Source organism: Chrysemys picta, chromosome 5, assembly GCF_011386835.1.
Source record: "Chrysemys picta bellii isolate R12L10 chromosome 5, ASM1138683v2, whole genome shotgun sequence".
Classification (NCBI taxonomy): domain Eukaryota; kingdom Metazoa; phylum Chordata; order Testudines; family Emydidae; genus Chrysemys; species Chrysemys picta.
The window spans coordinates 93668545-93680787 of NC_088795.1; the positions used below are offsets into that span (position 1 = coordinate 93668545).

The 12243-nt window shown below is 42.3% G+C and overlaps 1 protein-coding gene across 25 annotated transcripts in view; it reads left to right on the forward strand.

Annotated features, from left to right (window-relative positions):
* Positions 1-12243, forward strand: part of FRYL (FRY like transcription coactivator) — a 411199-nt gene that overhangs the window by 281980 nt on the left and 116976 nt on the right. For all 25 annotated transcript variants that reach the window (XR_010601883.1, XM_065598069.1, XM_065598065.1 and 22 more), the window contains 3 exons: positions 4443-4702; positions 6569-6709; positions 10261-10429. Coding sequence is in view for 24 of the 25 variants with exons in the window: in XM_065598069.1 (XP_065454141.1) it covers positions 4443-4702; positions 6569-6709; positions 10261-10429 (570 nt within the window). In the remaining variant the exon portion in view is untranslated. The remainder of the gene's footprint in view (positions 1-4442; positions 4703-6568; positions 6710-10260; positions 10430-12243) is intronic.

Here is a 12243-nt window from a genome sequence, read left to right on the forward strand (position 1 = left end):
TTAGGCCTTACCGGGCTTTCTTCAACAACACACACGACTCCAAAGCCCCTACCATCCACAGTGGGGCACTGCTCTACAGATACCTGAAGTGGAGCACCCACAGGGACACTACTCAAAGAAGAAGAGGAAGTTACTCATCTTGTGCAGTAACGAGGGTTCTTCGAGATGTGTCCCCCTGTGGGTGCTCCACTACCCACCCTCCACCACTCTAGTTCGGAGTTCGTGCCTGCAATAGAGCTCTGCAATAGAGAAGGAACTGAACAGGTCAGGTCATACACACACTAAATGAGGTGCCAATGGTACCGCAAGATGACTACTGTGCACACGCGCCCCTACCAAGCACTACCACTGAAGCTACGGAACAATTAGTAACTGTTTCTTTTTCAACTCATGGTTCTTGTCATCTCCTGAATGAAGTCCATGTCTCACTTATGGATGCAAAAACATCTTTGTGCTGAGACAGAGTTCAAGATCTGTCAAACCTGTGTGCTCCTGTATTGCTAAATGGGTGAGAAACTGGACTCGCTCTATCAGACTTGAAACAGCTACCAGCATTCCATATGTCCTGTCAGCGCCAAATCCCGAGCATGTAGTGGTTTGACTTTTTGGATATGTTAGTCATGCAATGATCTGGCATTCCTTCAGTTGTTTATTATATTAAAAAATGGTATTGTGTGCTTTTTGGCCATGTCAACAGGATGGACAAAAACATGCCAGCACACTGCTTTCAAAGTCTCCTCGACACATGAAGAGGTGCACACCTGATTCAACCTGGCACTGCCCACAAGGCTGCCTCAAAGATTCATGAATACACAGGATTGAGCCAGATCTGGAAATTTCGCTACCTGCGTGCAATGCTGTCAACCGTGGTTGCTCTGGCTGGTGCAATGATCCTTAGTAGACTCTGTGTTTGATGGGCACATTCCTTTGAAGGATTGAGGCCCTGTATAGTGTAGCATTGTTTATTTGTTTTTCTTATATTCTTAATATATTTTGGGCTACAGCTGAGGCTGGTAATGGAAGTGAGGAGGGTTCTGTTGCTAGATTTTTGTACAGAAGGGGTAGTTCTGCTTTTAATGGCTGAAATCATGAAGTTATAACCTACTCAGTAGAACCGTGTCCTGCAAAGATTTAAGCCTTGCTTGACTTTACACACTGCATTAAATACTGGTCATGCTGAAGTCAATTGTAATTTTGCCATTGACTTCTGTTGGGGTCAGAATTTCACCTTGTGACTTCAAGGACATGCATAAGTCTTTGCAGGATCGGGGCCTTATACAACTTTAAAGACACTTTAAGTAGTTTTTTTTAACCAGACAACTTTTGACATGATCCTTTTGCTTTATAACTGACTATCTTGTCTGTTAGGGCTGGTCCACACTAACCCCCCAGTTCGAACTAAGATACTCAACTTCAGCTATGTGAATAACGTAGCTGAAGTCCAAGTATCTTAGTTCGAACTACAAGGTACTTACCGCGGGTCCACACGCGGCAGGCAGGCTCCCCCGTCGACTCTGCGTACGCCTCTCGCGGAGCAGGAGTACCGGTGTCGATGGCGAGCACTGCCGGGATCGATTTATCGCGTCTAGGCAAGACGCGATAAATCGATCCCAGAAGATCGATTGCTTACCGCCGAACCTGGAGGTAAGTATAGACGTACCCTTAGATTAGGGAATATGAAATATTTAACCCTAATACATTTGATTTTCTGTGTAAATGGTTTTTTAAATTGATACATAGTTAACTGTTTTTAATAAAGAGAGATTCCATGTATGGACTTCCTTCTTATAATTTGAGAATTTAAGTTTTACTTAATATTAAATATGAATGTATCAGTTGATACTACCTGCACTTTCAGCATTCCAATTCTGCAATATAATTTTGTTCAGCAAAAGGGCTTATTCAATTGAAATCTGCATCCTTCATTTGGATTATGACGACAAATTTGTTCTCAATTAAATAAAAAATATCTTCAATAATAAGGCTGTCAAGTGATTAAAAAAATAAATCATGTGATTAATCGTACTGTTAAAGAATAATAGGGTACCATTTATTTAAATATTTTTGATGTTTTCTCCATTTTCAAATATATTGATTTCAATTACCACACAAAATACAAAGTATACGGTGCTCAGTTTATATTATTATTTTTATTACAAATATTTGCACAGTTAAAAACAAAAGAAATATTTTTCAATTCAACTAATACAAATATTTTAGTTCAATCTCTTTATCATGAAAGTTGAACTTACAAATGTAGAATTATGTACCAAAAAAAACCTGCATTCAAAAATAATTTTTTTTTTAAACTTCAGAGCCTATATCTCCACTCAGTCCTACTTCTTGTTCAGCCAATCGCTCAGACAAACAAGTTTGTTTACATTTTCAGGAGATAATGCTCCTCGCTTCTTGTTTACAGTGTCACCTGAAAGTGACAATAGATGTTGCATGGCATTGTTGTAGCCGGCGTAGCAAGATATTTACATGCCAGATGCGCTAAAGATTCATATGTCCCTTCATGCTTCAACCACCATTCCAGAGGACATGCGTCTGTGCCAATGACAGGTTCTGCTTGATAACGATCCAAAGAAGTGCGGCCCGACACACATTCGTTTTCATCATGTGAGTCAGATGCCACCAGCAAAAAGTTGATTTTCTTTTTTGGTCGTTCTGTTCTGTAGTTTCTGCATCGGAGTGTTGCTCTTTTAAGGCTTCTGAAAGCATGCTCCACACCTCATCCCTCTCAGATTTTGGAAGGCACTTCAGATTCTTAAATCTTGGGTCGAGTGCTGTAGCTATCTTTAGATATCCCACATTGGTACCTTCTTTGCATTTTGTCAAATCTGCAGTGACAGTGTTCTTAAAATGAATAACATGCTGGGTCATCATCTGAGACTGCTATAACAGATATATATGGCAGAATGGGGGTAAAACAGAGCAGGAAACATACAATTGTCCCCCAAGAAGCGCAGTCACAAATTTAATTAACACTTTTTTTTTTTTTAAACGAGCATTCTCAGCATTGAAGCATGTCCTCTGGAATGGTGGCCGAAGCTTGAAGGGGCATACGAATGTTTAGCATATGTGGCATGGAAATACCTTGCAATGCCGGCTATAAAAGTGCCATGCAAATGCCTGTTCTCACTTTCAGGGTGACGTAAATAAGAAGTGGGCAGCATTATGTCCCAGTAACAGTGCGGACTCACCTCTGCGGTGCCTCCTGCTAGTCGTCTCCAGGAATTAGCTCGTTCCGGCTCCGGAGCACTCTGCAGGCCAGGGATCCACCTGTCCTCTGGCCCCCGCGTCCCTCCCTGGACCCCGGTGCCCTTGTATCTGGGGTGCTGCCCCCTAGCCGTAACCCTTCAGCCTTAGGGTCTCCCCTCCCCGGGGAACCCCCACTCACTGTCCCCACCTTGCCTCAGTCGTAGGCTACTGCCAGTCATCAATTAGCCCCCGCTCCCTAGGGCAAACTGCAGTATAAGCCACTCATCATAGGCAAGGTTGGGTTTGGACCTGCTGCCTTGGCCTACCCCTGGGCTGCCCTTCTGCTAGGCCGCAGCCTGGAGCTTTCCAGGCTGGAGCTCCCCAGCTCCTCTGCCTTTCCCCAGCCCTGCTCCACTCATGTACCCAGTTTCTAGCTTCCTGCAGCCAGGCCCTTCCCTCTCTGAATGCAGAGAGAGACTGAGTCCTGGCTCCCAGCCTTTATAGGGCCAGCTGGGTCCTGATTGGGGCATGACCCAGCTGCGGCTGCTTCCCCAATCAGTTCAGGTCTTTCTTTCACAGCCTGCCAGCCCTCTCCCAGGGCTAGTTCCAACCCTATCATGGCTGGAGCGGGTCAACACCCCGCTACAGTCCCGTAAATGTAAACAAACTTGTTTGTTTTAGCGATTGGTTGGACAAAGGAAGTAGGACTGAGTGGACTTGTAGGCTCTAAAGTTTTACATTGTTTTGGTTTTTTGAGTGCAGTTATGTAACAAATAAAAATCTACATTTGTAAGTTGCAATTTCACCATAAAGAGATTGCATACAGTACTTGTATGAGGTGAATTGAAAAATATTTCTTTTGTATATCATTTTTTACAGTGCAAATATTTGTAATAAAAAATATGAAGTGAGCACTGTACACTTCGTATTCTGTGTTGTAATTGAAATCAATATATTTGAAAATGTAGAAAACATCCAAATATATTAAATAAATTTCAATTGGAATTCTATTGTTTAACAGTGTGATTAAAAATGTGATGAATCATGATTCATTTTTTTATCGCAATTAATTTTTTGAGTTAATTGCAAGAGTTAACTGTGATTAATTGATAGCCCTAATAATAGTATTAATTTATTCTTGTATGAAATACTAAAACTATAAATATACTACCACAGAAACTTTTCTAGTAATATTTATGGATTTGTATTTTATGTATGTATTTATTTTTGAATAACAGAGGTAAGCCAGAGAATTCAAACAGCACGCCCTGCTGGGAGACAGGTGATGCTGCACTATTTGCTACCATGGATGAATAATATTGAGTTGGTAGATTTGAAACCTTTGCCAACAATACGGCATCAAGATGAAGATGAAGAGGATTCTTTAAAAGACAGAGAAATTATGGTAAACAGCAGGCGCTGGCTACGAGGAGAAGGCTGGGGATCACCACAGGCTACTGCTATGGTTTTAAACAATCTGATGTATATGACAGCAAAGGTAAAACCAGTCTTTTGATATTTCTTGTTGTTTGATTCAGAGAACTGTTAAATCCAGAAAGGGAAGAGGTGCAGTATAGCGCTACTGATACCAATTAGTGAGCTTTTATTAGTAAGCTCTTTTAGGCAGTATGCAATTCTTCATTAGTATGGTTTGTCAGCTTATGCAAAAATTTTCAAAAGCCAGTTCTCCAAATTACTTGTGGATCTGGGAGCTACCAAATAGTTTAATGAACATTCTGGGCAATTTTAGGAGAAGCACATGGCATGCTATTGAGCCTATAAAATAATAACAGCTTATTTTTAATGAGAATGTCTTAATGATTACAGGCTTAAAATTGCTGTCCCATAATTTAGATATCTAGATAGATAACTCCCTTGTGTAACTTAAAAAAACAACAACCCAACAAACCTACCTAAAAACTAGTGGTGAGAGAACCTCAAAGGGATTGCTCAGATTGTGTGTGTCTTCTGTTTCTTTATTCTTCCTGGATAATTTTTGTCATTCTGTTTCTTCCTGCCTCCAAGTAAACAATAGGTTTTCTTTATGTTCTCTCTCCATTTAGTAAACTACATCTTTTTCCCTCCCTCCTTTTGTCCCCTTAGAAACCGAAGTTCTGAGAGTGATGTGGAAGGGTGGGATACGAGAGAGATGGTGGTGGTGTGGGCTAATCCTGTTGCTGGTAGCTGACGGAAAGCTGTCCACTTTCCTTGTCTCATTTATTTTCTGTATCACAGCAGAGAGAAAGGGAGGGAAAGGGTACCTTTGCTCTTCTGCCCAGTGGCTCTTAGAGGTGAAAGGCTGGCTTTTTAAATTAAAAAATTCAGGTAGTAAGTGGTTTCTGGGACATTGTGTAGGACTGTCAGTAGCTAGGATGCATTAGTAAAACCTCAGCAGTGGCAGCTAAATCTGGATAGCTAACAAGTATGCATTGCAAACTACAGTAAAAGCTTTGTTATCCAGCGTGTTGGGGGAATGAGGGGTGCCGGTTAGTCAAAAATTCCAGTTAACTAAGTTATATTTACCAACTAAATACCAATTTTCAAAGAATTAGAATACAATAAAATGAAAAAAGTATAAAATAGTATACAGGTACTCACCAATCCAGTAGTACTGTATTGCAGAGTGGTTGCTTTCTTGAAGCACTTAGATGTAAACCTACTGTATAGAAAACTTTTACCTGTAATCATATGACACTACATATCACTATGGGCAGTGCATGGCGTACACCCAGATCACTAAAAATACATTTAACAGTAAAACTATACTGAACATAATTTAATCTTTCTTTGATTCAGAAGGTACTTCCGGCTCTTGCAGTGCCTCAGGGTCATCATTATCAACGTCAATTATAACTGTAGATGTAGAAGGTGTAGGAGATTGGGCTGGATCTGTAATGACCCTGTGACTCACCTGGGAGCTGCTTTTTTGAATAAATCGCTTGCTTAGTTGTTTTCTGCCTCTTCTGCATACAAGTAGAGTGTAGAATGTGCAATTGCATAACCACTTGGGCAATATACCAGTCTCGGTTACTAGATTGGAGATTTGTATTGGGAGAGAATAGAAATGCCGGATAATATAGCTTTCTGGTTGATAAAGTGCCAGATAACACAGCTTTTACTGTACATTGTTATTCTTTGCTCACTGTAGTGACCCTGAGATAATTACTTGTATTTGAGGAATATATTAAAGAGGAATATATCATAGAAGCTTCAGTGTATAGAAATAGATAAAACATAGTAGCTGATCATAAGAGTTTGTTTCCTTTTTCTCAAGCCTATTAAACTTATTCAGTAGAAAATCCTTGCTTGAAGTTATTTATATTATTGAACTTTACAAAAGGGATATCTTAATTTTGTTTTTTAGTATGGTGATGAAGTGGCATGGTCAGAGATAGAGAATGTCTGGACTACTCTAGCAGACAGCTGGCCAAAGAATATGAAAATAATTTTGCACTTCTTGATCAGCATTTGTGGAGTGAATAGTGAACCCAGCCTCTTGCCTTATGTAAGTGCTTGATGCTACAGTCTTCCCTCACGTTCTTATTTCTTTAAAATGTTATTTTATGTGTTTAGCAACTCTTCATTGAAGACCACTAAATAGATGAATAGTAACATAAAGGGTCATGCTATCACATTCTAATACAGCATGAGGCCGATGTCATCCCATTGTGTCACAATGTGACAACTCAATGCTGTGACCAGTTCAAATTCAATTTCTCCTATTTTGCAGTCTCTGGCGTTGACATGTATTTTCTATTTCAAATTATCTTCCAAAATGCAAATATTCTCCCAATGAGAAGACTTCCCCTTTCTGGTATGGTTGTATTTTTATAAATGAATTCCTCTATTCAGAAATGCATGATGATTTTTAATACTATGTTTCACTCCCTCTTTCTTCTCGTATCTTGTTACCGTATTCTATGTTCTTGCACCACCATATAGTTCTGTATCTTTAAAAGAAAACTCTATTTTGACTAGGGATTAAAAAGATAAGAAGTATTTCTCATGACTGATAAATTAAGAAATGAATGATGGAATACTGCAAGGGCTGCCTGCAGACCTGTAGAATTGTGGAAACCTTCCAAGGGTGGAAGGGCATAGGAATTATTTGTGGGTGGAGACAAGGGGTTACAGGGTGAGCAGGCCAGTTTTACCAATGGATTTTGAGAGAAGAGCAGCACTGTTCGGTATTTTGTGGAGTAATCAATAACCAGGAATATGGTGCCAATAATTCCTTCCAACTTTTAATGAGGGAATTCCAGCTCAAACACCTCACATCACAACCCAGTATAATTTTATATACATGTTGAACCAAAGCGATGGCAAAATAACCCCCCATAGTACTCTGCATTAGAGAATCCGCAGAGCAATTGTTTGCCACTAACCTCTGAGTTCACACAGAAAAATCAAAATGGAGATACTGAGGAATGACTCCATCCAGTTTCCAGGATCTCTAGATGCCTCAAGATAAATTCAAGATCATTGTTATCTAGGGTTGCCAACTTTCTAATCGCAGAAAACTGAACACCCCTGCCTCGCCCCTTCTCTGAGGCCCTGCCCCCAACTCACTCCATCCCCCCTCCTTCCGTCGTTCACTCTCCCCTACCCTTACTCGATCATTTTCACCGGGCTGGGGAAGGAGGTTGGGTGCAGGAAGGGGTGAGGGCTCCAGCTGGGGTGCAGGCTCTGGGGTGGGTCCAGAAATGAGGTGTTCAGGGTGTGGGAGAGGGCTCTGGGCTGGGGCAAGGGTTTGGGGTGTGGGAGGGGGTGAGGGCTCTGGCTGGGGGTGCGGACTCTGGGGTGGGGCTAGGATGAGGGGTTTGCGGTGGAGGAGGGGGCTCTGGGCTGCGGCCGAGAGGTTCGGAGTGCAGGGAGGGCTCCAGCTGGGGGTGTGGACTCTGGAGTGGGGCTGGGGATGAGGGATTTGGGATGTAGGAGGGGGCTCTGGGCTGGGGCAGGGTGTTGGGGTGCAGGAGATGGTACGGGGTGTGGGCTCCGGGAGGGAGTTTGGCTGTTTGAGGGGGCTCAGGGCTGGGACAGGGGATTAGGGTGTGGGAGGGGATGCAGGGTGTGGGCTCCAGGAGAGAATTTGGATTTGGGAGGGGGCTGAGGGCTGGTGCAGGGAGTTGTGGTGCGAGAGGGTGTGAGGGATGCAGGCTCCGGGCTCCGGCGGCTCCCGGGAAGTGGACGGCATGTCCTTCCCGCTCCTAAGCAGGGGTCGGGGGGCAGAGGGCTCTGTGCACTGCCCCTGTCCATAGGTGCCTCCCCCACAGCTCCCATTGGCCATGGTTCCCAGCCAATGGGAGCTGCGGAGCTGGTGCTCGGGGTGGGGGCAGTGTCTGGAGCCCCCGTGGCTGTCCCTATGCTTAGAAGCCGGAGGGACACGCTGGCTGCTTCCCGGGACCTACATGGAGCCGGGTAGGAAGCCTGCCAGCCCCACACTAACCGGACTTTTAACAGCCTGGTCACCAGGGTCCCTTTTCGATCCAGTGTTCTGGTCGAAAACCAGACACCTGGCTTCTCTAATGTTATCAGAGGTTGCTGAAAAGAGTAAAAGAATGAGCGATCATTTTATCCCTAACTAGAATAACTATTGACAGTCTTCTGTTTCTCAGCATTGAGTTCGAAGTGCTTTTTTTCTTTCTTTATTTCTTAAAGAATATAACTTACAATAATTTACTGAAATAAGACCTCATATAGATCCCACATTGACTTAATATGCAATTAATAATAAAATATTTCTTTTAATTAGTTGTTTAAGATCCTGTTAAAACATACGAAGGACTCAAATATCTTGAGATTTAAACATATGCTGTGTTGCAATATTAGCACTTGAACAAGAAAAGTGGTACAAATAATATAAGTAAAATAAAGTTCACACTGTATCATCATTAAAAGGACGCTGTATAGGGCAAAAGTATAGGTTTATTAAAACGTGATTTTACAAAACTTAATTGAAATGTGTTTCGTTGTTTTTTTTAAAAGGTATTTCAATTAAATGATTATTTTTGTTTGGATTTAAATATGTCTCTGCAGCATACACAACAAACATGTGGCTGTAGTAATATACGAGAATCAGAAAGTGAAACTGGATAAAAACAAAAGTGAAACTTTATAAGCTTGCATTTTCGTTGTCCAACTTAAATTAAATGCAAAAAGTAAATAATTACAATCAATGATGAATATTAAAGTCTGTAAAAATTTAAATATTTGCATTTAAATATTAATAATCTAATGTGGTTTTTTTATAACACTGGTAAGGAATTTTTTTATCTTCATGATATCTCAGTAAGGAATGCTATCTTTGTTTATATTTCTGATGTGACAGATCATAGAATCATAGAATATTAGGGTTGGAAGAGACCTCAGGAGGTCATCTAGTCCAATCCCCTGCTCAAAGCAGGACCAACACCAACTTAAATTATCCCAGCCAGGGCTTTGTCAAGCTAGGCCTTAAAAATCTCTAAGGATGGAGATTCCACCACTTCCCTAGGTAACCCATTCCAGTGCTTCACCACCTTTCTAGTGAAATAGTGTTTCTTAATATCCAACCTAAACCTCCCCCACTGCAACTTGAGACCATTTCTTCTTGTTCTGTCATCTGCCATCACTGAGAACAGCCTAGATACTTATGTCATTATGATTTCTCTTAGAACTAGACTAGATTACATAAATCTTCATATGCAGTAAATAGTATAGGAGTACTTGTGGCACCTTAGAGACTAACAAATTTATTAGAGCATAAGCTTTCATGGACTACAGCCCACTTCTTCGGATGCATATGCATATACATATCATTCTTCGGATGATATGCATCCGAAGAAGTGGGCTGTAGTCCACGAAAGCTTATGCTCTAATAAATTTGTTAGTCTCTAAGGTGCCACAAGTACTCCTGTTCTTTTTGCGGATACAGACTAACACGGCTGCTACTCTGAAACCAGTAAATAGTATGTAGCTAAAGGCAAAGGATTGTGGTGTACAGTTCACCTCCTGTTTTTTCCTCATCTTTAAAAAACATAAATTCAATCTCTCAAATATTTCTGTTTTTAATGACAGGTGAAGAAGGTTATTGTTTACTTGGGTAGAGATAAAACAATGCAACTATTGGAAGAACTGGTGAGTGAACTACAGCTTACAGATCCAGTCAGCTCTGGAGTCACTCATATGGATAATCCACCATATTACCGCATCACTTCCAGTTACAAAATTCCTTCTGTCACTTCAGGTGAGAATTCGTTTGACTAGGCTATTACTGTGTTTTAGTTGTTATTTTCTATTGTTATGAGTTAATTGAAAAATTTAAATGCAGTACAGGCACAATAGATTTAATATAAACAAATAAAAAAGCTTTGTTTTCTTTTTTTAATTTTTGACTTATTGATACCATTAAATGTAAGATTTGTCATTCCTTGTACATACAGAGATCTCGCTAATATTAAAAAATACAAGACTGATCTTAAATGATTACTGATTTTCACACAGATTCTCTTTGCGTGAACCTATGTGTATGTTTAGCTTTGTCTGCACTCAAAACTTGCACTGGTTTAACTAAAGTGAGTATTTTAAATCGAGTTAGTTAAACTGTTGGGAATTCTTAAATCTATTTAAACAGGTTTATACTGATGTAGTGTAAATTGGTACTTACTGACATAAGCAAAATCTATATATGCCTGTGTAAACTTATTTAAGAGTGTCAAGATAGGAAATTGTGTCGATTTTAAATAATTAATGAAAAATAATGTTCATTAAACTGGTGCAAGTTCTGTGTGTAGACAAAGGGCTTGGTTTCTACAAATTAAAAAAACAAGCAAACCTGAAGACTTAAAAGGACACTTTATTTGCAATGTGCCTCAGTCCTGCAGCTTGCTGAGCCCTCAGGCTCTGATCCAGCAGAACACCTAAGCATCTTATTTTTAAACAAATAAATAGTCGCAATGACTTCATGTACTCTAAGTTAAGAACCTAGTAGGACTGAGCCCATGGATTGCCTGGCGTCCAGTTTTCAACTGGAACGCCCGGTCAAAAAGGGATCCTGGTGGCTCCAGTCAGCACAGCTGACCTCTAAAAGTCCGGTTGGTCACAGTGTCCGGCTCCATGTGGCTCCCAGAAGTGGCTGGCATGTCCCTCCAGATCCTAGGCGCAGCGGCAGCCAGGGAGGCTCCACGTGCTGCCCCTGTCTGCAGCGCAGGTGCTGCCCCAAGCACCATCTCCACAGCTCTCATTGGCAGGGAACTGCAGCCAGTGGGAGACTTGGGGGGGGTGCCTGCAGACGGGGGCAGTGTGCAGAGCCCCCTGGCCATCCCTGCACTTAGGAGCCAGAGGGACATGCCTGAGGTAAGCGCTGCCCAGAGCCTGTACCCCTCCCCCACTCCCACAACCGTACCCCAACCCTGAGCCCCCTCCCGCACCCAAACTCCCTCCCAGAGCCCGCACACCCTCCCGCACTCCAAACCCCTTGGCTCCGGCCTGGAACCCCCTTCTGTACCCCAAACCCCACACTAGTACCTGTACCCCCAGCTGGAGCCCTCACTCCCTGCCACACCCCTACCTCCTGCCCCAACCCAGTGAAAATGAGCAAGTAAGTGAAGTTGGGAGAGAGCGAGCAATGGAGGGAGGGGGGGATGGAATGAGTAGGGGCGGGGCAAGGATGTTCGGTTTTCTGCAGTCAGAAAGTTGGAAACCGTACCCATTGATCTGTGGCAGATTCTCCTAGCTCTGGAACTGTGAAAGACCGCCATAAGGCTGCTTTCTGAAAACGCCCTCACCAGCTCTTTTGCATGGTGTAGGCTTAGGGCATGTCAGCATTGCTGTATCATGCGGTGCTGCAGAGTTTCTAGGCAGCACTGTGGCTAATTGGCAGCCTGGGAAGTCTGTTATAACACAAGCAGCCCCTCCTCCCGCTCCCCCCCCAAAATTATGCCTGGGGTCTGTGCAGGCTCTGAACTGCCCAGGCCAGCCACCTTTGCTTCCCTCCCTTTGGGCTGCAAGTTCTGTGCTGTGCTTCTTAGAGTTGCAGCACAGGATCTATCCTTGTCTTCC